This window comes from Akebia trifoliata, chromosome 4 (genome assembly GCF_017979445.1).
Source record: "Akebia trifoliata isolate Shusen 1 chromosome 4, ASM1797944v1, whole genome shotgun sequence".
NCBI classification, from domain to species: Eukaryota; Viridiplantae; Streptophyta; class Magnoliopsida; order Ranunculales; family Lardizabalaceae; genus Akebia; species Akebia trifoliata.
In genome coordinates this window covers 40,521,920-40,549,913 of record NC_141378.1, presented here as the reverse complement: position 1 = coordinate 40,549,913, position 27,994 = coordinate 40,521,920, and the positions used below count along the sequence as shown (strand labels likewise).

Sequence of the window (27,994 nt, the reverse complement as noted above, 5' to 3'; positions counted from 1 at the left end):
CTATCAAGTATCGATTGATGTCACGTGGTACATATTATTATTTTTTGGAACTTATGGGTAACTATTATGTTCTCGATAAAATGGCAAAAAATCATTACTCTTCACAAAATCCTAAATGAGAGAGTGAGTCTGATGGGATCTCTTTGTCTCTTTCTCTTATTCATTTTAACAAGTATTGGCCTCATCTAAACATTTTCACACTCTCACGCATCAACCCATTTTTTCAATAAAAAATTAATTATTTATGAAAAAGACAACATTATAAAAAAGATAAAATAGTCTTTATAAAATTAAAAATCTTATTTTAAGTGTTAGTTTGATGGAAAGTAGACAGAAAGTGGGTAAGTGCGCCCGTTACATAACTAAAGGGGAGGTAATTGCAATCATTAAAATATTAAGGGGGTCAACATAGAATTATGCCAAGCCACATGGGATGAAAATGTAATTTATCCTATTATGAATAGAGAGATGCTATTGACACCTCAACTTTTACTTATCACACCCTGATTACAAAACAAAACAAAAAATAAAGTGAACGGTCAAGAATAAGTAAAAAGTTTGGAATGTCAGTAGAAGCTCACTCCTGTTTGTTTGTTTGTTTGTTTTTTTTTTTTTTTTTTCTAGATTTCTACTTTTTGAACTTCAATTGAAATTGCTTGAACGAGTGTTATATAAAGGGAGACACACAATCTAATTCTTGATTTAGTGATGCACACTCAATCTTTTTTACTATCTTATCCCCATCTTATTACTTAAGGAATGAACATAAATGGAACCTTAATCATTTCATCGTGAGAACATCAGAGCCACAAAGCATCCAAGGCGTTACGACCTTGGCAGAGGATGTCTCAAATTGTTAAGGGTCCGACATGTTGGCTAGGCTAAGGTGTCTTCCTTGGCATGCCTTTTAGCAATTCAATGGATTGGACTTGGTCGTCAACAATATCAACACATGGGCAACGACGGATTAACTTCGTACTATTTTTTATATCTTGAAAGGGAAATATTCTTTGTCACTAAATTATTTTAATCAAAAACTTTAAACTTTGTGGACGTTTGATTTAGATTATTTGCTTTTGAATCCATATTCTCGTTTTCAAAATTTCAAAATCAAATTATTGAAATTGATTTCTCACAAATCTTTTTAGCTGTTTCAGAGGACTGATTTTAGAATTGAGAGTCACAAATCTCATTTTCTTTAACTTATTTCTAAATTTGAAAAATGATTTATTATATATCAAAGTTCAAAAGCACATTACACGAATTTCAAAATTTTAAGCTAGAAACAAGTTCTGCCTTATTTCTAATTTTTCACTAATTTTTGGTTCCATTGAGAGTAACTTCAAAATCCAAACAAAGCATTGGATTATAAAATCTGACTATGAACAATAATCGGATTTTCAAGTATAAATCAATAGAACATATGACTTTGCGACTTACAATAGGATAAAGTCTCAAGTCGCTCCAACATGGGTGTATCAATATACCTATCAGAGTCACCTAATCAAACGGTATTGATGTCCCAGTTTTATATACCATAAAAGTACGTGACTGGAGTTGTAGTTTTCATGAATGACGTCGCGTCTCACGAGGAGACCGAGCCATGCACTAGTGTCACGTTGGTTAGAAGGGACATGCAAGCGTGCAATACAACAAAATAAACGTGCTAGTGGTGTGTGCAAATAGGGTAGGGTGCGTCCGGGCTATTTTTCGAATAAATGGACCCATAGACCACATCAAATTACAAAACTATAGATATCAAAAAAATATGATCACAAAATATAAAAATATCCATAATATCAATCAAGATCCATGCACAAACATCAAAGATATATATCAATCGGGATTACGACATATTAGATAGGTAATGAGAGTAACGATGATCAATTAATCAGGATAGCACAAAAAAACAATATCAATCATTGATCAAACATTAAGATATACACAAATTTTTTTTTTTTTTTTTTTAAAGGACATGCATGGCAAAATATAGGCTAACTTGAATAACTCATAAGGTTTCAAATTTTACTAAGAGTCATTAAACCAATGTGGTCATCTCATCAATAATCTAATTTCAAAGTTTTCTAGATTTGATGGAATGAAAATGGGTGGCTATAAAATCTCAAATTTAAAATTAAAGTTCAAAATGAAAATTAATTAAAAAAAATTTGAAAATTTCTTAGAATTTTATCGGCCACAAACAAGTGGCATTGGATCACTTTTCGGATGCCACGTGGCGAGGTCAATGACTCTTAGTAAGAAAAGAACCTTACTAAGCTAGTAAGATTAGTTCATTCCTTTTTTTATTTATAAAATAAAAAACAAAACAAAAAAACAAAAAATTTATGTTGCTACTAGCAACACTCACAACCCAAAACTCTTTTTTTTTTTTTTTTTTTTCCGTTGTTTTTAATGTGCTGCCACCATTAAACAATCAATTTTGTTTATACATTGCTGGCAACAACACCATTCAAACATTTATTTTTTTGTCTTTTTAGTTTCTAATTAGTATTCTGTCCATTTTCAACACCTAAACCATACGAAACACCCACATATTCCTCAATCGAGCCACTAAAGACACATTCTTTCAATTTCTAGAAAGAAAAAAAGCTGTAAGCAAACCATCCGAACCCACTTGATGACAAATTCCAATCCTCTCGATTTTCAACAACTCCGCAAGCTTGTTTAATCAATCATGAAGACTATTGCAGAACTTCATAAAATGCTTAATATAATAAATAGTAGGAAAATACATTTTAATTAGATCGAAGAATCCACCCTGAGTTTTCGGCAAATTCTGGCAAATTAAAAGATTTAACAAATGTCCAACATCATATCTGCAATGGAACATCACCCAATGAACGTTATCGTTCAAAACGATCCCATCTCGATGTCCTTCCTAAAATTGATCATGCTTTGCATAAAAGCTCAAGGGAATCATTCGCAAAGACGTTGTCATTGACGTTAAATTCACGGAAATTAAATTGCCAAATACAAAATTTATCGATTTCACATGTAGGAAGATTTTCTTAATTAGAGCAAATTCTTCTTCAAGATTATCATACCAAACCTCTCTGATGTGAATCGGATCCGCTTTCGAAATAATCGACATTCTCGACGAAGTTTTCTAACAATAATCTCCTAAAAACAGATCTGGAGACAAATCATTAACAATCCGAACCGAAAAAAGCCCCCAACCAGATATGGATATGCTTTGAGATTTTGAAGATCTTGAATTCGAGATGGCTGGTCTGTTTATTCGAGATTCATGGAAACGAAGAAAGAGGAGAGAAAAGGTTTGCTGACGAAGCAGTATGGAGAGTTTGGAGATTAAGAGAGGGAATCTGGGAATTGGGTGATTATCGGAAGCATAATTTGGGGAGTTTGAAAAATCGTCTTTAGAAACAGATGTAAACGGAGATGAAGGATCTGATCGAGAGATTGGAAAAAAGTAGTCTTATTATTCATCTTTGTCACCATGATTGCTCATGGTAGAAGGGTAAAACTGGAAAAGAACCTTTGGGTGGGAGATCGGATCAGAGGAGAAAAGAATTTTTTTTTTTTGAGAGGTGGAAGATTGAAGAAGCAGATCCGATGAAGATGGAGTTTGAATTGGAGAGAGGGAAAGAGAGCAATGGAGAATATTTTTGAATTTTTTTTTTATACCACGCACAACAGCAATTTCTTTTTAATATATAAAAAAGAAGAAGAAAGAAACGGAGAAAAAACAATGAATTGTTTCCTTTCTCTCTACATGGATCCCCTATCCTCATTTTATATGTCACTTTGAATCTTTCATTGCTATTAGAAAATACAAAATTACAAATTACAAAATAAAAATAAAAAATTACTTAACCAAAAGATTTCACTAACATGCCCTAAAAAACAAAATTAATTAAATAAAAAAAATCAAATTTTTAGATTTTCAAGTTTGATCTTCAAACTATCCCCAGTAGAATCGCCACTAAAAGCACTCTTGATCCGCAGGTTGCGGATTTACCTTTTTGGGTGTTTGAGAGTCGTCACCTAATTTTACGGTCTAGGAGCTGAGACATGACTCAAAATGGAGAAATGTACTAATTTACGAAAATAAAAGGTTTAGGGATCACATTACGAGATTGGAAGGTGTTAGGCACGAATCCCACCCCGCGAATGCCGGTTTCTACTTTTTTCAAAAATTACATTGCTAAAAAATGACCTAAACATCAAAATAAAATATTCCCTTTGTTACCTTGGGTGATTGTGACGGTCGATTCCCTCAGTACTAGCGAAGTGCATTCTTCGTATGAACCTTCTTACTTTTGTCTTCGTCACTGAATCAACTTTAGATCTTCGAAATGAGGTATTCTCATCATAGAATTGAGTATTTGTTGGATGTTATGGGTGTTTTGAGAGTTTCTAGGTGTTTTTTGAAGATTTTTAAGTATTTTTTTAATAGAAAAGGAGATTTTGATGTTAGGTAGGGACTTAGGACTTCAAATTTAAAGTTTTGGGAAGGTTGGAGAGAGTTTTGACCTCTCTTTCCTAGGGTTTTTCTTGACCCGCGAGATTAGGTTGTGGATGCTTCTATTTATAGAGTTTTTTGAAAGTCTTTCAATTTAACTAAGTCTTTTTAAGATTAGGGTTTAATAGGATTTTAAATTAGTATTTTAAATTAAGATTTCAATTCTTACGTACGATGAAAGAATATTTTTTAATTTTTTTAAAAACCCTCTTAATTATATTTTTAATTTTTTGGGACCCTAAATGGAGGGGCCTTCTAATAAATATCATGTGGGCCCCACTTAAATAAGTAGGCCACCACTTAAAATTTGACCAATAGACTTAATTAATTGATTTTAATTGTTTAAAAATTTTAATTCCATTTATTAAGATTTCATTTTACGTTAATTAATATTTTAATTATTAATTTCAAAATTTTGAATTTTTAAGGTTAAAAAAATTATCGTTTTGCCTTCAAGAGGGCTTTTGCGTTTCGAGATTGTTTTTCAATGTTTTTGAATGCTTTAAAATCAATTTTTCTGAAGGAATTCAATGGGAGTATCGGCTTGTGTCATTTATGAATTTTTCGGAGTGAAATGATCGTGGACCCTATGAGAGGTATTTCGTAATTTTGTCGAATTTTGTCAAAATTGACGAAATGATTTATTTGATTTTAGTTCTTTATTTTATATATTCATAAGGGTTTTCTTAAGCGTAACGTAGGCTCTAGAGATGTTTTGATGTTAGGGGTATTTTGGTAATTTGATTATTTCTTAGTGATTTTTCTTGTAAAGCTTCTTTTGTCCCAAGAATGATGATTTCTAGGTTTTTTGGGTCATATTTTTCTAGCGTAGCGTGGTTTATAAAGCTTTGCTTGTTTGAGATACCTCATCTAAATTTCTGAAACATATCTAGTAACAAATAAAGTATTGGAATATTCATCCATCATCGAGAACCGTCACAATCAGATTGATTAATCAGACGAGTGCAAAAATGGGGTGTCTACAGATATACGTTACAAAATTTTATGGCGTTACAACTAATTTCATCATCACCATCACTATCCTATTACCAGATTTTTTATTTTCACGAATCAAATTTTTGTTGCATTTCGAATTGCCAACAAGGCCTATGACCCTACCAGAGTCCATACCTTTAATTATTAGGATATGGCTCCTACGTCTAAAAGTTATTTTCTTCACCACTAGTCTTCCATGTAATTGGAGATTATTAGTTGTGGCCTTACCTGCCAGCCCATACCTTTAATTATAAGGTTATGATCCCAATGTCTAAAATTTATTTTATTTAGTTGTGGCCCTACTTGCCAACCCATACCTTTAATTATTAGCTTATGATCCCAATGTCTAAAATTTATTTTATTCACCACTAGTCTTCCATATAGTTGGAGATTATTAGTTGTGGTCCTACCTGCCGGCACATACCACTAACTAATAAAATTGTACCCAAAAAAAATTTGTTTGATTAGTGGTTTTAGTCGTCCTGATTTAAGTATGATTATATGTAAAAAGAATGAAGAGTTGAAATGTTCTTAGATCTAAGCCAAGAATTAAGAGAGTAGTTTCAGCTGCATTACTGAACAAAGTGTTGCTTGAATCTAGGAAGAATAGTTTTGGATCAACCATTTCCTAATCCATTAGGGCCTTAATCCGATAAAATTTGTGAAATTATATTACATATTATAAATAATATTTGAAATTTATGTATTTATTGTATATATATAATCAAATTTGATGGATTGATTCGATTGGATCCAATCCAATTATTTTTTGGGTATTTTTTTTCTCTAGATGTTAAGACCATGGACTGGAACAAAGGTTGAAAATGTGTGGCTTCAGATTGGACCTCATTGAGAAGCAGAGTGGAGGTCAGGTGGTCACATATTGCTTGCAAAGAATCAAGAGAGTGTGAGCTGAACTTAATTGAGATCAAAATATTTTTGTTTATAGATTGGTCTGGTTTGGTTTCTTCTTCAGTTTGAATCTATATACCAAGAGAATTTGAAAATGGCAGCAGCAGCTTTAGTGAAGTCTGCTATCACCAAATTGAAAGACTTGGCAATTGAGGAAGCTGTCGCAGAATGGCAAATCCAACGAGGAATCAGCAACGACATTAAGTTCATCTGTGATGAACTTTCTACGATGAAGGTATTTCTAAGGGAGGTAGAGAAGAAAAGAGTAAGAAATGAGTTGGTGAATCAGTGGGTGGCACAAGTGAGAGATGAAGCCTACAAAATTGAAGATGTTGTCGAGGAGTTCCAATCTATAATGGAAACTTCTCTCGTTGAGTCAGGAGAACCGGCTGGCGGTTGTCTAAATATTGAGTTCTGCATTCATTATGTGCGTACTTTCTTCAAGCAGATGGGAATTCATCATCAATTTCATTCTCAAATAGAAATCATCAAGAAAGAGGTTGATGACATCTTTACGAGAAGGATACGATACGACCTTCCACAAGAAGGAACTAGCCCAGTCGCTGAAGAAACAAGGGGAGGAGATCACGGGTGTGTCTAATCCTTTCGTTGAAGAAGATGATATCGTTGGGATTGATCAAGATGTGAACAAGTTACGGGAGTGGCTGCTAAAAGAAGAAGAGGCTCATCGACGATCAATAGTTTCAATTGTCGGCATGGGTGGATCCGGAAAGACGACACTCGTCAAGAAAGTTTACAAGAGCATATCAGGAGGGGAATTTGACTGTAATGCTTGGGTATCTGTGTCCTAAGATTACCAAGTAAAGATCTTGCTGAGACGATTGGTTCAAAAGTTTCATGAAAGTAGGAATGAGGAAATTCTTGGTGACATAGAAGCGATGGAATTGGACAAGTTGCGCGAAATAATGTACACCTATTTCCAAGGGAAGAGGTATGTCCTTGTCCTTGATGATATGTGGGATGTTAATGCTTGGGAAGCTGTTAAATATGCATTACCGCTTCGAAGTGGTGGTAGGATTATCTTCACGACCCGCATAACTGATGTAGCTTCTCCTTTAGGAGAGACTTGCTACATTCACCGAGTGGAGCGATTACCCCATGAGTTTGCTTGGAGTCTCTTTTGTAGAAAGGCATTTAAGAGTGGCAATCTTTCGAGGGGTTGTCCGGGGCACTTGAAAGGAATTGGAGAGGAAATTGTTAAAAGGAGCGTTGGTTTGCCTCTTGCAGTTGTTGTCATTGGTGGTCTCATGTCAAAAAAGGGCAGTGATGAATCAGAATTGAATGACGTACTTGAAAATCTTGATTGGGAACTGAGTAATAATCAAGATCTAGAAAGACTTAGTCGAGTGTTGTTAATGAGCTATAATTATTTACCTTATTATCTAAAATATTGCTTCTTATATTGTGGAATGTTTCCGGAAGATGATGAAATCCAGAAATCAAGATTGATCCGTTTGTAAGTGGCCGAAGTTTTTATAGAAGATCATCCTCGGAAAACACTTGAGGAGGTTGCACATGGGTACCTCGTTCAGCTTATTGACAGAAACATGTTACAAGCTGTAGTTAACAATTATTACGAGGTCAGTCTACAAGCTTTTAGAATGCACGGCCTCATGCGTGACATTGCCATTCATATAATTAAGAAGGAAAATTTTGCTGAGATTTTCACAAAGCAAAGCGATAACAGAATTGTTGAGGGTAAACCTCGCGTAGTAGCAGTTCAGAATAGTTCAGATAGCATTCCATCAAACATGTTTAGTGTAAAAAGCCGCTCCTTTCTAACATTTGATGTTGACAAGTTTTTTCCATCGAGTATGCTTGAAACGATATTCAAGAGCATCAAATGGTTGCGGGTGTTAGATTTGTCAGGAACAAAGATTAAACATTTGCCAAGTAATGTGGTTCACTTGATTCACTTGCGTTATTTAAGTGTGAGGGGAACAGAGGTGAATGAACTTCCGGATTCATTATATGAGCTACAGAACTTGCAAACTTTAGATGCTCGTGATATAAGTGTGGAAAGTTTCCTAATCTATCCACAACTAAGGCATCTTCTCTTTGGTTCTTGGCTAAATTTAGTTCATGTGAGATTGTCTACATTGGGAATGGGAACGGGAAGGGGAAGCAACTCATGTAGCTTGCAGACACTAGGCAAGGTGGTCTTTGATGAAAGCTTAGTAAGTCAACTTTGTTACTGAACCCAGCTCCGGAAATTAAAGCTCCGTGAAGTCAAAGAAGAATATTGCGTAAGGCTTTGTGAGGCCGTTGAGAAGATGCAACACCTTCGCTCTTTGTCAATACACTCATCCAATGACGAAGACATCCTTGATTTGGAAACCAACATGTCGTCAGCACCTCCCTTCCATCTCCATCTTGAAAAATTGGAATTAAATGGGGTAATGAAGGAAGGGCACTTACCGCAGTGGACACGCTCTCTGAAATGCCTACAGAGAATTGAATTACGGAATAACAATTTAATGGAAGACCCGCTTAGCACCTTGGCACAATTGCCCAATTTGGAGCTACTTTATCTATATTGGGGAAGTTACTCGGGAAGGCAGATTGGTTGGGGTGGCACTAGCAGCAACAGCAATGAGGGACGACAATTAAGTTTTCCAAAACTGAAATGCTTACAGTTAAGGGGTTTGAATGTGCTGGAGGAATTGAGTGAGATAGAGGAGGGGATGATGCCATCCTTACAAGAACTTGTTATAATAAATAGCCCAAAGTTGAAGAAGCTTCCCCATGGTTTTCAACATCTCAAATCCCTTCATAAACTCGAACTACTATACATGTCAGAAGACTTCATCAAGAGGTTGCGCCGCCACCACCATCGTCATCGTGAAGGAGAAATAGTAGTAGAAGGCGAAGGAGAAGGAGAAGGAGTGGACCATTGGATGATCCAACACATTCCTACTATTACAGCTTTTCATTCAAATGGGAAACGTGAAGAATTAATTGGTTCGTAAGTTTCTCTATTTGTAATATTTAATTATCTTAATTATTTATTAATATATCTAAAGCCTTCTTTTTTTTATTTTCTTTTACAAGTGCCATTGCCTATATAAATATTAATTTCTATGCTTTAATAGTTTAATTCATGGGAAAACTCCCTTCCTCTTTCAAGTTTGTTACCGAACATACCTTACTTTATGAATTAGGCTACCATGACTGTCTTAGTAAGATTTCAAATCTTACTAAGTATTGCTTGGCCCACATGGATTATCAAATTTGAAATCTAACATCACATCCTTCTAGATTTAATAGAAAAAACTCAGATTTAAAAAAAAAAAATCTTTTTTGAGTTTGATCAAAGATGTTGAAAATGAATGACTACCCAACTTTCAAATTTAGAACTAAATTTCAACAGTGGAAATTATTTTTTTTCTCAAATTTCTTAAAGTTTGGTCTTTCATGGTTTTGGATGACACAAATTGATGAGTTAGGAGTGGATTCCTCACTCTAAGGTTTGCTAGGTATGAAATTCCCTAGAGTTCCCATGTCATTGTCCTCTCAAAAAAAATTTCCTTGGGGTGGTGGGACCATTATCACTATTGGGATTTGGTTGAACTATGCATAAAAATGGTCCATTTCATTTCATGTATAACTTATAGTTATACGATGTATTAATGTACACCTTAGTATGATACATCACATTGTAATACTCTAATAATTAGTCAAATGGTTTTGTTGTTGTTGGGATTGCTCCATGGTAAATGGTTGGTTGGAAGAAGATGATTTTGTATCGTTTATGTTGCTTTCTCTTTCTTTGCTCCTATTATTCTAAACTCACAACCGATGCGTAAAGATCGATGACGACTATGGGGTCTTTATTCTCTTCGAAATATTGTCCCCACCCACTTTTCCTAATTCTACACACTACCCTTTCTTGAAATTGCGCCTAAAATACAAAATACAAAATGTTTAAATATATATATATGGGTCGGGTTCCATAGACACATAAAGTTACAATGTTTTTGTCTTATATGGTTAAAAATGTTCGGAATGGGCTGGTTTTTTGTGAGGATGATCTCTGTGGTGAGGGGATCATCCTTGCAAAAAATCATTACATTCCAAAACTTCTAACCCCATCAAAATTGATTTACAAAAATTGGACGGTCTAGAATTTTTCAACTTGTAAACATGGGGCTAGAAGTTTCATAATGGGTTATTTTTGGCAAGGATGATCTCCTCATCATAGAGATCATCCTCACAAAAAATCAGCCCATTCCAAACATTTTTTCTCATATAAGACAAAACACGTTATAGCTTTATTAGTAGCTTTATATGTATACGGATCCTAATCCTATACATATAGGGTCCTGTTTTGGTCAACATTTTAGCCAACCATTTTTGTCCTACATGAGTTAGAAATTTTGGAAATGGGCTGATTTTTGGTGAGGATGATCTCTACGGTGAGGAGATCATTCTCACCAAAAATCAGCCCATTCCAAAACTTCTAGCACCATGTTTTCAAATTGAAAAATCGTGGACCGTCCATTTTTTGTAAACCATTTTTGACGGGGTTAAGAGTTTTGGAATGAGCTGATTTTTGGTGATGATGATCTCCTCACCATAAAGATCATCCTCACTAAAAATCAGCCCATTCCAAAACTTCTAACCCATGTTTTGAAAAATGTTTTGCCAAAATGTTTGTTGTTGAACATTTCCCATATATATATATATATATATATAGGGTCGGGTTCCTGCAACACACATTGCGACACACATATAGACAACGTGTTTGTCTTATATGGGCAAAAATGTTTGGAATGGGCTGATTTTTTGTGAGGATGATCTCTGTGATGAGGGGATCATCCTGGCAAAAAATCATCCCATTCCAAAACTTGTAACCCCATCAAAATTGATTTACAAAAATTGGACGGTCTATAATTTTTCAACAAAAATTGGACGGTCTAGAAGTTTCATAATGAGCTGATTTTTGGCAAAGATGATCTCCTCACCACAGAGATCATCCTCACAAAAAATCAGCCCATTCCAAACATTTTTACCCATATAAGACAAAACACGTTGTCTATATGTGTGTTGAAATGGTTGTCGTTTGAACCTGACCCATATATATATAGGGAAATGTTCAGCAACAAACATTTTGGCAAAACATTTTTCAAAATATGAGTTAGAGGTTTTGGAATGGGCTGATTTTTGTTGAGGATGATCTCTATGGTGAGGAGATCATCATCACCAAAAATCAGCCCATTCCAAAACTTTTAATCCATCAAAAATGGTTTACAAAAAATGGACGGTTCACGATTTTTCAACTTGTAAACATGGGGTTAAAAGTTTTGGAATGAGCTGATTTTTGGTGAGGATGATCTCCTCACCGTAGTGATCATCCTCACCATAAATCAGCCCATTCCAAAACCTCTAACCCATGTTTTGAAAATTGTTTTGCCAAAATGTTTGTTGCTGAAAGGGACCCATATATATATATGGGAAATGTTCAGCACCCTAAGTTTTACCACACACTTTAACAAACATTTTTTGTCCTACATGGGTTAGAAGTTTTGGAATGGGCTGATTTTTGGTGAGGATGATCTCTATGATTAGAAGATCATCCTCCCCAAAAATCAGCCCATTCTGAAATGTTTAGCCCCATGTTTACACGTTGAAAAATTGTGGACCGTCCATTTTTTGTAAACCATTTATGATGAGGTTAGAAGTTTTGGAATGAGCTGATTTTTGGTGAGGATGATCTCCTCACCATAGAGATCATCCTCGCCAAAAATCAACCCATTCCAAAACTTTTAACCCATGTAAGACAAAACATGTTTGTTAAAATGTGTGGTAAAGCTTAGGGTGCTGAACGGGACCCTATATATATATATAGGGTCCCTTTCAGCAACAAACATTTTGACAAACATTTTGGCAAAACATTTTTCAAAACATGGGTTAGAGGTTTTGGAATGGGCTGATTTTTGGTGAGGATGATCTCTACGGTGAGGAGATCATCCTCATCAAAAATCAGCCCATTCCAAAACTTCTAGCCCCATGTTAACAGGTTGAAAAATTGTGAACCGTCCATTTTTTGTAAACCATTTTTGAAGGGTTAGAAGTTTTGGAATGGGCTGATTTTTGGTGATGATGATCTATTCCCTGTAGAGATCATCCTCAGCAAAAATCAGCCCATTCCAAAACCTGTAACCCATATTTTCAAAAATGTTTGTCAAAATGTTTGTTGCTGAACATTTCCCATATATATATATATATATATATATATATATAGGGTCCCGTTCGCCACCCTTAGTTTTACCACACACTTTAACAAACGCGTTTTGTCTTACATGGGTTAGAAGTTTCGGAATGAGCTGATTTTTGGTGAGGATGATCTCTATGGTGAGGAGATCATCCTCACCAAAAATCAGCTCATTCCAAAACTTCTAACCCCATCAAAATTGATTTACAAAAAATGGACGGTCCACGATTTTTCAACGTGTAAACATGGGGCTAAACATTTCGGAATGGGCTGATTTTTGGGGAGGATGATCTTCTAATCATAGAGATCATCCTCACCAAAAATCAGCCCATTCCAAAACTTCTAACCCATGTAGGACAAAAAACGTTTGTTAAAGTGTGTGGTAAAACTTAGGGTGCTGAACATTTCCCATATATATATATATATATATATATATATATGTATGGGAGGCGTTCAAGGGCCAACTTTTTAGCAAACTTTTTGGCAAAACATTTTTCAAAACATAGGTTAGAGGTTTGGAATGGGCTGATTTTTGGTGAGGATGATCTCTACGGTGAGGACATCATCATCACCAAAAATCAGCCCATTTCAAAACTTCTAACCCCATCAAAAACAGTTTATAAAAAATGAACGGTCCACGATTTTTCAACTTATAAACATGGGTTAGAAGTTTTGGAATGGGCTGATTTTTGGTGATGATGATCTCCTCACCATAGAGATCATCCTCACCAAAAATCAGCCCATTCCAAACCTCTAACCTATGTTTTGAAAAATGTTTTGCCAAAAAGTTTGCTAAAAAGTTGGCCCTTGAACGCCACCCTATATATATATATATATATATATATATATATATAGGGTAGCGTTCAATGGCAAACTTTTTAGCAAACTTTTTGGCAAAACATTTTTCAAAACATGAGTTAGAGGTTTTGGAATGAGCTGATTTTTGGTGAGGATGATCTCTACGGTGAGGAGATCATCCTCACCAAAAATCAGCCCATTCCAAAACTTCTAACCCATGTTTACAAGCTGAAAAATCGTGGACCGTCTATTTTTTGTAAACTGTTTTTGATGGGGTTAGAGGTTTTGAAATGGGCTGATTTTTGGTGATGATGATCTCCTCACCATAGAGATCATCCTCAACAAAAATCAGCCCATTCCAAAACCTCTAACCCATGTTTTGAAAAATGTTTTGCCAAAAAGTTTGCTAAAAAGTTGGCCATTGAACGCCCCCCATATATATATATATATATATATATATATATATATATATATATATGGGGTAGCGTTCAATGGCCAACTTTTTAGCAAACTTTTTGGCAAAACATTTTTCAAAACATGGGTTAGAGGTTTTGGAATGGGCTGATTTTTGGTGAGGATGATCTCTACGGTGAGTAGATCATCCTCACCAAAAATCAGCCCATTCCAAAACTTCTAACCCATGTTTACCAGTTGAAAAATCGTGGACCGTCCATTTTTTGTAAACTGTTTTTGATGGGGTTAGAAGTTTTGGAATGGGTTGATTTTTGGTGATGATGATCTCCTCACCATAGAGATCATCCACACCAAAAATCAGCCAATTCCAAAACCTCTAACTCATGTTTTGAAAAATGTTTTGCCAAAAAGTTTGCTAAAAAGTTGGCCATTGAACGCCCCCCATATATATATATATATGGGAAATGTTCAGCAACAAACATTTTGGCAAAAACATGGGTTAGAAGTTTTGGAATGGGCTGATTTTTGGTGAGGATGATCTCTACGGTAAGGAGATCATCATCACCAAAAATCAGCCCATTCCAAAACTTCTAACCCCATTAAAAATGGTTTACAAAAAATGGACGGTCCACGATTTTTCAACTTGAAAACATGGGGCTAGAAGTTTTGGAATTGATTGATTTTTGGTGAGGATGATCTCCTCACCATAGTGATTATCCTCACCAAAAATCAGCCCATTCCAAAACTTCTAACCCATGTAGGACAAAAATGATTGGCTAAAATGTTGGCCAAAATGTTTGGTGCTCAAAAGGGACCCATATATATATGGGAAATGTTCAACAACACACATTTTGGCAAAACATTTTTCAAAACATGGGTTAGAGGTTTTGGAATGGGCTGATTTTTGTTGAGGATGATCTCTATGGTGAGGAGATCATCATCACCAAAAATCAGCCCATTCCAAAACTTTTAATCCATCAAAAATGGTTTACAAAAAATGGACGGTCCACGATTTTTCAACTTGTAAACTGGGGCTAGAAGTTTTGGAATGGGTTGATTTTTGGTGAGGATGATCTCCTCACCGTAGAGATCATCCTCACCAAAAATCAGCCTATTCCAAAACCTCTAACCCATGTTTTGAAAAATGTTTTGCCAAAATGTTTGTTGCTGAACGGGACCTATATATATATATATATATATATATATATATGTCCAAGTTATCCTTTGAAAAAAAGAAGGGAAAATTGCACCAGCCTTATTGTATTGGTCTAAAACTGGCGGTAAAGTGTACTTGTGCGTTATCCAAGAGAGATTCCCTTGGAGATGTCAGAAACTCAAGGGAGGTTTTGTAATAAAAATGCAACAGGTAGGTCTGCCAGGCAAATCTCTCTTCATTTTATTTCAAAATTTTATTTTCTAAATTAAAACATTTTGATTAGAGTGAGATGTTCTGTTTTCTAGAACAATAAAATTTTCCCCACTCTCTCTAAAATGTTTTAATTTCAAAAATGGTAATTTCCCATTTTCGGAATTAAAATGAATAGTCTACTCTTCTTCTTTTTGCTTTTTTTTTTTTTTTTCATGCCATGTTTCGGTAAAACAACCTTAACTCATTTTTTTTCATGAATTATAAATATCACCTATTGTAAACTAAAAAAGATAGAGTAATTTTATTTGTGCCCTTAATTAATTTTTGTGCTAAATATTTCATTGGAATGAGGTCATGAAGATGATTTTGAGGGTATATCATAACCTTGTAGAGGTGATGAGAAGAAAAAAGGACATTAAACTATCTACAAATATGATCGGACATTAAACTATTAGGTTGGTGCTTTAAATTATTGTTAAATTTTGTTTAAATATGACATATAATTGTGATCTCAAATGCTTTATTTCTATTTTTCCCTCTTTACCTACAGGGTGTTGGTGTTACATATTCGCTTTTTCTATTAAATTTCTAAACTTAGTAGAAATTATCTTTGAAGCTCCATTATATTTTCACCATTCACTAAGGTATGCTACCTTTTAGCATCAATGCCTATATGATAGCTTTATTTATTATTGTATAAGTGTGTGTAATCCAAAATAATTAAAAAAAATTAAATTTAAATATTTATTATATAAATAAAACATAATTTTTAAACTCAAATGATTATCTAGTCGAGTCAACTTTAAAACTTGCTAGTAAATTTGAACAAGTCAGACAAAAATATATTAATTTTATAAATATTAAAAAAAATCTTTTAAAATAATTAAAAGATATTTAATGTTTCTCATATAAGAACACTTAATTTGGGGGCTGAGTCACCTTGAAATTCAATCGAGTTGAGTTGTCTCGAGGAGTTTTAAAACTATGAAACTTTATTGGTATCACCAGTTCTTGATCAGATAGTGGCAGCAAGTGCAGCGTCAAGTCAAATATTTGACTGCACAGTCGTTTTGCAGACCAGACCTTAAAGTCTACATTAAAGAATGGGATGATGGTGAACTTGTAGTGTCCAGCTGCATTTCATTATATACGTTTTCCCTTGCAGGGGAGCTAATAATGAAAACCCATGTAAACGGATCTACTGTTCATGGTCATGAGTGGTGCACAGAAGTATAGTGCTACAGTGTAATACAACATCATATCTTCTATCAAGTATCAATCTATGTCACATGGTACATGTTATTATTTTTTGGTGTTGTGGGTAACTATTAGGTTCCCCATAAAATGGAAAAATTTTTTATATACTATAATTATTATTATGATTATTTTTAACGATGATTGTTACTGAACCTAGGTCCGACTATAATTTTAATTTTTATCATGATTTTAATACTGTCTAGGATGACATGTTTTAATTAGATGAAATGTTGGAATAATATTCATTGTCATAATGAGAAAAAAGAGAACGAGATAGATTTCACAAAGAGTCATGCTAAAGTGACCTCATTAAAATGTCCCTAATGTGTCTCCACTAAGGTCATTCCAAATTTAATTTTTCACAAAAGAGTCATGATTTTTTGACGCCCCTCTAACACACGTCCTCATATGTCTCCTGATGTGACATGTGCAAGAATCATAAATTTTTCCCTCTGGATACATAATAGTACATCCCCATAAATATGTGCAATTGTATATCCTTAGAAAAAAATTTATGATTCTAGCATATGCAATGTCAAGGGGCATATGGAGCATGTGTCAGAGGGGGGTCAAAAAAATTATTATTCTTCACAAAATCCTAAATGAGAGAGTGAGAGTCTGATGGGATCTCTCTCTCTTTTCCTCATTCATTTTACTAGTTTTTCCTCTTATTTTATCTTTTTTCATTTTATTTTTGTATTAAAAAAATAAAATAAAAATAGCCTCATGTAAAACATTTTCACTCTCTCACGCATCAATCCATTTTTTAAATAATAAAAAAAATTATTTATGAAAAAGGCAACATTATAAAAAAGGGTAAAATTGTCTTTATAAAATTAAAAATCTTATTTTAAGTGCTAGTTTGATGGCAAGTGGATAGAAAGTGGGTAAGTGAGCCCGTTACACAACTATATAAGGGAGGTAATTGCAATCATCAAAATGTTAAGGGGGTCAACACAGAGTTATTCCAAGCCACATGGGATGAATGTGTAATTTATCCTGTTATAAATGGAGAGCTTCTATTGGCACCCCAACTTTTACTTATCACATCCCAATTACAAAATAAATAAATAAAAGTGAATGATTGAGAGTAAGTAAAAGTTGGAATGCCAATACAAGCTCACTCCTGTTTGTTTGTTTTTTTGTTGTTGCCAGATTTCTACTTTTTGGGTTTAAGATTTTATACAAGCCTAAACATAATTGTAAACTACAATTGAAATTATTTGAACGAGTATTATATCAAGGAAGACACAATCTAATTCTTGATTTAGTGATCGACACCCCATCTTTTTTTCTATCTTATCCCCATCTTATTACCTAAGGAATGAACATAAATGGGACCTTATTCATTTTATCGTGGGACCCACATAACATCCAAGGTGATACGACCTTGGCAGAGGACGCCTCAAATTGTTATGGTCGGACATGTTGGCTAGGCCAAGGTGTCTTCCTTGGCATGTCTTTCAGCCATTCAATGGATTGGAGTTGGTCGCCAACAATGTCGACACATGGGCAATGACGGATTAAGTGCATATTATATTTTATATCTTGAAAGGGAAATATTTTTTGCCATTAAATTATTGTAATCAAATACATTAAACTTTGTGGACATTTGATTTGGATTATTTGCTTTTGAATACATATTCTCTTTTTCAAATTTTCAAAATCAAATTATCGAAATTTGATCTCTCACATATCTTTTAGCTATTTCTGATGACTGATTTTAGAATTGAGAGTCACAAATCTCATTTTCTTCACCTTATTTCTAAATTTGAAAAATGATATATTATATATCAAAGTTCTAAAGCACATTAAACGAATTTCAAATTTGTAAGAAACAAGCTCTGCCTTATTTCTGATTTTTCACTGATTTCTGATTCCATTGAGAGTAACTTCAAAATCCAAACGAAGCATTGGATTCTAAAATCTGACTATGAACAATAATCGGATTCTCGGGTATAAATCAAATTTTCCAAGTAACAAGAATCTGGTTTATTGTTATAATTATTATTTGAAAAATGGTTTTTTTTATTATTTTTAATTAAGATTTACTGTAATTTTATTTACTGCCACACTAATAATTCTGATATTATTAGCATTTTTTCCCTAAGACCTTGTACAACTCAATCATAACTGTCAAATATGATTAATGCGTATCTCAATCAAAAGTCAAACTTATTGAATTAATGCTTTTTTTTTCTCTTATTTGCACTTAAGTGTGTCGTCAAAGAAAGTATCAGCATGATTATTGCACACTTGTACCATGTCCCATCACATGGTGACATCTGTCTATTTTGATTGATCGATGATGATCATCACCTATCAATCTTTTGACTAATCTGACTAGTTTTAACTGATCATTTTAGATAGGGCTATCAACTTTTCTGTAAATAATTATTTTGGATCATTGTCGGATAAGTTTTTATTGTAATATCTAGATCTGATCAAATAGATCCAAACCAGATAAAATTAAACTTGTCATACAATATATGAAGAAATTTCATAAATTTATATATGATTGATCCATACCAATTTAATATGTTATCAAATCAGATTCTTAAAAGGTAAAATCCTTATCTGATCCCAAATCTTTGATCCATGACTTAAATCATCAAATTTCCTATCTTATCCAATCCGTTGGCAGTCATAGTTGGTAGGGAAGTCGAAGGGTCAGGTTTGGATCGAATTAGACCCAGAACTGATCCGATGAGGGTGGGATTGGATTTTTTTGGATCTCAATATTAGCATCCACCTGATCCTTAGATATATTTTTTTTTACCATTAATCACACATGTAGTGGAGATTATTACTTGCAATCTCCTGTTTAATTTTTGAAAATTTTACAAATTTCTTGTTTTTTTTCTTCAATGAAAGTATTATTCTCTGGATTATTGAACTATTAAAAAATTCACGCACTTTAAATAAAGAAAGAATAAAACGTGTTTTTTACATATTTTTATAAAAATTGATGGAAAAAAAATGTTATTATAACTTGTTGTCTGTTGCAAAGTGTAAACTGGTAAGTTGTGACATGTAATACAAGTCGACTTCGAAGCTGCCATGCTTCAAAATTTTGGAGGAATCCACCTTTTTACGTGATAAATGTCTTTGTTATTTAAAAAAATAATAATAATAATATGGCCCTTTACATTTATTTGAGATTACACCTTAATTTTTCAAATTGATGATTTGTCTTTTGACATTGATTTTCTTTTATAAACCAATATTGGAATAATAAACTCAAGGCCCTCGTTATCACCACCATCATTATTACCATCACCATTAACATCACTAATGTCACTCCCCTGATTTAGGATCTAGATTTTTTCCAAATCTCAAGGGTGGAGTAAAAACAATAAAAATCAATATCTTCAAATCTTAAATACGATGTAAATTTCTTACAAATAATTTCAACAAAATTTTTCCTAAAAATTGGGCTTATGAAAAATTTTCACTTATAGAGAAATACTTATAAAATCTTGATCTATATATCCAATTATATTCCATCCACCATATCATAACGGATATATATCATTCTAAAAAAAATATAATTATAATTACAATCCAAAAGTATATATATATCAACTACACATATACAAGAATACACAACACATATGGTACTAATATATACAAAGAAATTAAAAAATATACAAAACTAGTTCTACTAAACTCCAATCTCAACTCACATATGACAGAAATAGTGTTCATCATCCTGATCTTGCGATTTCTCTATATAATATTATCCATCAGGATTAGGCATTTCGATAGTTAAGACATCTGTAATGTTTTGTTTGTAGGATTAGTAACAGGAAAATTACTGAATAGTAAACTCACATTTCAAATTAATAATCTTAATATGAATGGATAAATAGTTAATCTATTCTAAATAATACAAATTTTTAAATAAATAAAGAAAATGAATAAAACTGGAAACAAACTAATTGTTAATAAAACATTAACAAAATATCTTCATCTAATAATAAAATAAAATAAATATGTCATAAGAATATCAGTCTTGATGGTGTATTTAATAAGAATGACAAGGTGCACGACTGATACAAAAGTACTGATTTGTATATCAATGCTCTACTATTTAACAAGTTAGAACTCGTCGTTAGTTCCTGATTTTATGGTTAGTTTAGCAAAAAAAAAAAAAAAAATTGCAAGTGTGATGACCTTCCCAGGTATTCTAAAATTATAAACATGCAACAGTGAATCATAAAACAGTAAAAATACAGATACACCGTCCCACGATTATCATCATAATTGTATCACATGCTCTATTACACAGTATTCAAAAACACTCTAAAGCTAAAAATTCTTCGACACAAGCACATATAACTAAGAATCCCATTATTAATTTCAATCAATCGAGAATCCTATTCTCGATTCTAAACAATCGAGATTTTTATTTTCGATTTCAAATTTAAACTTAAACATTTCATTTTTTAATAGATTATCACTCAATAAAAATACACTTTGAAAACAGGATGTCTTAACAATTTTTAAAATTAACACTCTACGAAAATTACTATGAAAATCAATTTGTTTTAAATTGATTTTCTATTTACACTCACTCAAATTCATTTATTTTTATTAAAATATTAAATAAATTATTCACAATTTGATGCATGAATTTTGAATTTATATCATAATAAATCTGAAATAAACTATAAAAATTGAAATAAAACATATTTCTTTTAAACTATACTACGAATTTGAAATTATAAGTTTCCTAGTTTTATAATTGAGTTACGTTTAAATCTCAATTGTAAGTACCGTACATGAACCAACTATCAAAACCCACTTGTTACTAATTTATGTTTCTCTCGCATGAATGAATGAACATCAGATTATAGTATAGTATATAATAATATAATATATTATAATATATAAAATGAATACACCTAGTTATCTAAACTGTTAATACATTTATAACTTATTATATATTATAATATTATATTATATAATATAATTATAGACACCCGATTTTTACCTAGGTCGAGCCCAAGAACACTAAAAATCTTTCAAGAAAAGGCTTGACCCAAGGTAATTTTTAAAAGGTTAAAAAATCACATTTTCAAACAACCACAAGGCCTGAAGGCTATTTGCAAATTTCTGAATTAAGCCTAACTGTACCTAACTCTTAGCCAAGCTTAATTTTAAGTCTGGTCGTACCTCAACTTTGGTCAAATTTAGTTTTGACCTGACCAAAGGTAACCATGGCTAGGAATAAGTTTTGTTTGGTCTAAGGGTGACCCACAGGCATGCTTATTTTTGTTCAAGCCTTAGTTCACCCAAAGCCAATTCTGTTAGACAATTACAAGCTCGTGTGAACTAGAATTTTATTAGGGATAATTACCCTTTAGCCCACTCCTTAATGACTTTTCCCCCAAGAAAATCCTTCTATTTTATTCTTTTAACCTTCCTTCAATTCTTTAATAATCCCGTCACTTTGGTTTTCTTGTAAATTTTCTTATTCTTCTAATAAAAACCCTTGGTCAAATTGATTTCCATATGAATGCAATTACTACCCTAACCTCATATTGTTATAACCAAAATTAGATAGTTTACCCTTATGTACCCCAAGTTTATCCTCAATCCTAGAAGGTTTAATGTAAATTGACCAAGTATAAGAAGTTTTTACAACTTTACTCAATCCATAGAATTTTCTAGAACTTTGAGCAAAGAGATTCTTAACCCTAAGTTGTTAGAGAATTAGTTGGACTACTTGACCTTAATGTCCAAAATCTCAATTCATATTTACATGCTATCTAACATATGTTTTTAGGATTTGACCCAAATCTAATGACTTCAGACCTTTCTACACTCCTCAAAGAATTCTCTAGAAACTATGACATTTTACAATCCTATCTTCTTGATCATTGTGATTGAACGACCATCAAATCCAAATATAAGAGAGGTAATTTGAGTTTTCTCTAGAGGTTTTGTTGAAAATATTGGGAACCCTAGGCTTTATAACAAGTTTACTCCAAGGGTCTCCCAAAATCATATAAATATAACCCATATCTAAGGTAAAAAGGAGGAGCTCAAGTGATCCAAAATTTTATCCAAATCTCTCCTCAAAACCTTCTAGTCTACCGAAATTATGTCCAAATCCTTTCTCAAACACCTAAGAAGCTCTAACCAAGAAGAAGAAGAAGAGATCAAGGTGGGGCCTAGTTGTGATTCTTCCTATATAATCCTTTTCTGAACCTCTCTCCTTTATCTATTTCCTTTTTTTTTACATTTAAACAAGTTTATTTTTATCTTTTCTTTACTTGTAGCAATGTAGATCTTAATTTATTTTAGTGAGGCTTGGAGGTAGAGAGTAAAATCTCCTAAAAGTAATCTCCTCCTATAATATTTGTTTTAAGCTCTCAAGAGCATTAGAATATTTGTTTTTTATTTTTCTTACAAATTTTAAATTCTTAGATTAGTTGTTATTTATTTTCCTTGCAAGTTTAAATCCATAGAATATAGATTTTCTTAGTTTCTTTCTTAATGACTTAAGACGTATAGAGTAATCCCTCTTTGAAGATAATCTTTTCTTTTTAAGTTCATTACATGCATATATTATGTGCACACACATCACAATATCATCTTTAAAATAGCTAAGGGTTAAAGGTGAGGATCTATCTAGATCCACACCTAACTCTCTAAACTAATAAAAAACAATCCCAAATAGGACACATCTCATTCATAAGGTTCATGGTCTTTCCATGGTAATGTCCAACTCATGGACACATCCTAAAGGCTAAACCAATAAAAATATGCTACCAAGTAAAAACATAACCTTTTAAAATAGCCTTTCGATCTAAGAAGGTTGTAATAACCTGAAAATCCTAAAATGTATCTTGAGGAAAGAATTTTAGATCCGTGCATTGATTTAAAAGTATGGATTCTTAATTTTTAATATTTAAAGAAAATTAACTTCACCAATAAATTTAGAAGGATCGAGAAACATACTTTAGCCTGTAAGCACGCCTAAATCTGAAGTCGATTGAAAAAATTATTAAATCCTCGAGTTTCGCATTAGATATTTTTCCAATAGGTAAACGACACTTTAAAAATATAATTTGAGAAAACCGATCATACCATTAGATTCATGTTGAAAAATCACCCGAAATAGAGTATAAGTTTGTCCAATTCGACATTCGAAAAAAATAATTTCCAAAATGACAAGTATGTCCCAATTTAAGTTGTATAAATATTTGAATTCTATTAGAAAAATCAGATTTTTCTTATTCTCCTCTCCAAAAAAATCTCAATATTTTTTCCTCGACATTTGAAACTCAGATTTACGTCAAACGAGAAGGTTTCGAGCTTAGTTGAAAGAAGGAAAGTTGTTCCTCTCGCCGAGGGTTACGCGTTGACGCAAAGAAATCTGATTTTCGTCGGAAGAAAAATTTGGAGATTGGTCAGAGGCGATTTTAAACTCCGTTCAACCATTGAATATAGTTTGAGGTATGTTGTCTTCCCTTCTATCTTCTAGTTATGCGACAATTTCATAGAAAATCCATCCAATCGTCGATAAATCGATCGTTTCTTTAAGTTTATATATATATTTGAACGATTTGAATCATGTTTGCATGTTTATTTATGATTGATTTTAGTTCATTTGATGTAATATAAGTATTTTATAGTTGGTATAATATTTTGATCGATTTTGATAGAGTTTTAACGAAAAATCAGTAATTCGAAAAGTATCCGAATGTTGAGTTTGGTTAAAATGTTTATTATGTTGCTTCAATATAATATGTATACCCATTTCCTACCTTTATTTCATTAAAAATATTTAAGTATTACTTTAAGTTCTTTAATGAAATTAAGATTTTATCCCCTTTTTCGAAACGTTGGTAATTATTTTAAGATCCAAATTCAGCTTTTACGTCTTATGGTTTATCGTATTTTCCGAGTCTTTCGATTCAATCAAAACCATCAAATAGAATTGGTTGATGCCTTATGAGTTTCGAATTACTTTAAAGGTGAAATTACTTTAATAAATATGTAGAAAATTAGATGATAGATTTGATTGATGGATGGATAGAGAGAACGTATGTTCTCGACTGATTGATGGGACTGTACCTCTAGTTTTACTTAGTGGCCATGCCACGTAAAACGTGATAGATAGATAGATGGATATGATAGTTGATGGATGGAAATGACAAATGATTGTTACTAGAGGGTACTACTAGATCTTTTTTGTATTTTCGATTAAAAGAAATGATATACTATATACAAAACAAACTATTTTGTTTACCAAAAAATGTTTGTAGAAAACCCATAAAGAATGACGCATTGCTGTGTATCCGGAAGCGGCGAGTCAATTTAGAATAACGTTAGATGTCATATGCTCTTCGGTAGTATGAGATACATTAGAGCATATTATAGCTTATGAGATTCGAAAATTTCTCCTACTTATTTCATGGGGAACGTTGTGTGTAAAGGTGGTCTCTGTATAGTGTAGAGGTAGGCGGGATTCACATGCATTGCCTCTTGATAGGCTTCGACGCGAGGGGTCTCCTGGGCTAGTTAGTGATCACTGTTAGTCTGTAGTCGTCAAATGGTTGACTTCACCATTAGGTGAACTCATATTGGGTTCTTGGTCAACGGCCAGTCTGAGCCGGATAAATGGTTATCCAACTGTGGTATGCTAGACCGGGCATAAAATCAGATTATAACGATGGGATTCCACGTCAGATTGGAAGTCTGGAATAACGAATTGCCATAGTCGAGGCGGTTATATCGACGTGTTCATTTGTTCTCTTATCGGCTATACCACCGTGTTCTTATTATGTATTTTTTTCCTTATTTTGTGATGTTTGATAGATGTTTTTATTTGAAAGATGCATATATTACTTTAAATGATAGATTGAAATTATTATAATTGTTCATTGAGTATACTTAGACATTTATCGTATGTTACATTTTGAAAATTTTGCATTATTTAACTGTTCAATTGATTACTCGTGCATGTATGACTCGCTATTAGAACGACGTTCATCCTGCTGAGTAATATTCCCCTGTTACTCACCCTATCATTCCCTTTTCAGATTATTCAACTATTGAAGAGCCGTTATTTGAGGAGGTCCTTGAGGAAGAATAAATTGATGTCTTGCCACCACCTTGTCTTTGAGGATTAGTAGGGAATCCTAGCGATATTTTGCTTGTAAATAAGAAATATGTTAGTTTAGAAATTTTTGTAACCTGATAAATTATGAGATTGAGGATCTTGACTTATATCAGTGTTTGTCAATTTCTTCTGCTTAATTTAGACTGTCGTATAGATGTTAGTCAAATGTTTATTTTCGCTGCGTATATTTTTTTTTTTTCCATAAGTATTATTATTTGTGACTGTTCTAACAGGTTATGTGATTGGTTACCTCACACCTCGAGATTCTGACTGATGAATCATAAGGATTCGTGTTGGGATTTCTAGGCGTGACAACGGTAAAATCCATATAGATTCCCACCAAAATCTTAGGCTCACAAAAAATTCCAACAAATACTTTATTTCAATTTTAGATTGCTTATTAGGTTAATTACTTAGTTTTTTAAAATTAAACTATAATTCTTTTCCTTCTAATTTTTTTTATAATCTCATTTTATTTTTCAAAATCCAAAAAGAGTTTTCTAATTACATCATTTTGTTATATATTGGTAATTATCTTAGGATGGGAGGGACAAAGTGCCTAACACATTCATTGTCCCTCAACCAAATCGTCTTACCTTAGATTTCTAGATATAGCATTTCTATTTATCTTTTGAATATGTGAGTCACTATAAGCTAAAGAAAAAAAGAAGTTTCAAAACATTTTTATAGTATCCATTTACACTTTAATTGAATGGTGGTGACTCATTAACCCATGTAGATGAGCTCAAACATCCCCCAAGGTTTCAAAGCCCGTGTATCTACAATAATAATATATAATATAATAATATTTATATTTATATTTATATTAATTACACCTCACTCCTTTAACACTTTAATAATTTCAAATCAATCTCTCTTATATAAATAATTACACTTAAACCCAATTTTATAATAAAAGTTATTTTAATACTGTAATAATAAAAAAAAATTAAATAATATATTTTTCCTTTCTCCGTTATATCCGTTACATTAGACTAATTCGAATTATGTATCTCGAATTTTCAAAATTCCTCTTCGATTTTTTTCTATTAACTAAAATACCCTTTAAGCCCAAATTCCCTTAATAAAATTAACATTCTCATAATTTATCATACTAAATTCGAATTTAAGCATGATGACAGTCTAAACTATGTTTTTTGATACTTTTAAACTCAATGGTAAAGTCCATTTGATTAAAAGAACTTCATATAAAATTTAGAATATTATCTACTTTGACAAAATGTTATAATTCTCTGATCAAAATCATGGTAAAATTCTTCAAATTGTATATTTCATTTGTCAAATTCTCTTTCTAACAAATCCTCATTTTATATTAGCAATATCACGATTTATTTTAATAATAAAAAAAAAAAAAAACTTAAGAAGAAAACAGGTCAATATAGTTGACTTAATTCCTCGATATACATAATAAAATTTTATGACATTACAACTAATTTCATCATCACTATCACTATTCTATTACCAAATTTTTGGTTTTCAAATTTATGAAATGAGACGGATAATACACGTATGAAGCATATGTCGTATATTTTATGTTTATCGAATTTTTGCAATCCAAAATCGAATAGAACTCAAATTTTTCACGAATCAAATTTTTGTTGTATTTCAAATTGCCAACAAGGCCTATGACCCTACCTGACAGACCTTACCTTCAATTATTAGGTTATGGTCCCTACGTCTAAACTTTATTTTCTTCACCACTAGTCTTCCATGTAATTGGAGATTATTAGTTGTGGCCCTACCTGCTAACCCATACCTTCAATTATTAGGTTATGATCCCGACGTCTAAAATTTATTTTCTTCAGCACTAGTCTTCCATGTAGTTGGAGATTATTAGTTGTGGCCCTACCGGCCAACACATACAATTACTTTGTGCTCTTGTTGGATTTGACAAGAATGGGTCCGTGAATGAAGAAAAATGTGCCGTGTGATGCACATGTTGGGCCCACTAACTAATAAAATTGTACTAAATATTTTATTTTATTTTTTTGATTAGTGGTTTTAGTCGTCCTGATTTAAGTATGATTATATGTAAAAGGAATTAAGAATGGAAATTTTCTTAGATCTGAGCCAAGAATTAAGAGAGTAGTTTCAGCTTTATTAAAGAAAAAAGTGTTTGTTTGAATCTAGGAAGAGCAGTTTTGGATCAACCATTTTCTAATCCATTAGGCCTTAATCTGATAAAATTTGTGAAATTATATTACATATTTTATTTAAATAATATTTGAAATTTATATATTTATTGTATATATATAATCAAATTTGATGGATTGATTCGATTGGATCCAATCCAATTATTTTTTGGGTATTTTTTTCTCAAGATGTTAAGACGATGGACTGGAATCAAAGGTT

General features: G+C 32.6%; 2 protein-coding genes and 1 pseudogene across 2 annotated transcripts; 2 read left to right on the top strand and 1 right to left on the bottom strand.

The window, feature by feature from the left end:
• Positions 1-2,501: 2,501 nt before the first annotated feature.
• Positions 2,502-3,731, bottom strand: LOC147404970 (putative CCR4-associated factor 1 homolog 7 pseudogene; annotated as a pseudogene).
• Positions 3,732-7,311: 3,580 nt separating this feature from the next.
• LOC147404969 (disease resistance protein RPM1-like) lies at positions 7,312-7,893 on the top strand. Its single transcript, XM_086437944.1, has one exon. It carries the CDS (start codon positions 7,312-7,314, stop codon positions 7,891-7,893), a length of 582 nt encoding a protein of 193 aa, XP_086294070.1.
• Positions 7,894-7,980: 87 nt separating this feature from the next.
• Positions 7,981-9,402, top strand: LOC147404968 (disease resistance protein RPM1-like). Its single transcript, XM_086437943.1, has 2 exons — positions 7,981-8,589; positions 8,638-9,402. The coding sequence occupies exons 1-2, from the start codon at positions 7,981-7,983 to the stop codon at positions 9,400-9,402; spliced, it is 1,374 nt and encodes a 457-aa protein (XP_086294069.1).
• The last annotated feature ends 18,592 nt before the right edge of the window (positions 9,403-27,994 follow it).

Excerpts from the sequence above, each read along its gene's own strand:
- LOC147404969 (XM_086437944.1), top strand. The coding sequence starts at position 7,312 with ATGGAATTGGACAAGTTGCGCGAAATAATGTACACCTATTTCCAAGGG.
- LOC147404968 (XM_086437943.1), top strand. The coding sequence starts at position 7,981 with ATGTTACAAGCTGTAGTTAACAATTATTACGAGGTCAGTCTACAAGCT. Across the intron at positions 8,590-8,637 it reads GCTTGCAGACACTAGGCAAG|CTCCGGAAATTAAAGCTCCG; the intron begins GTGGTCTTTGAT and ends TACTGAACCCAG.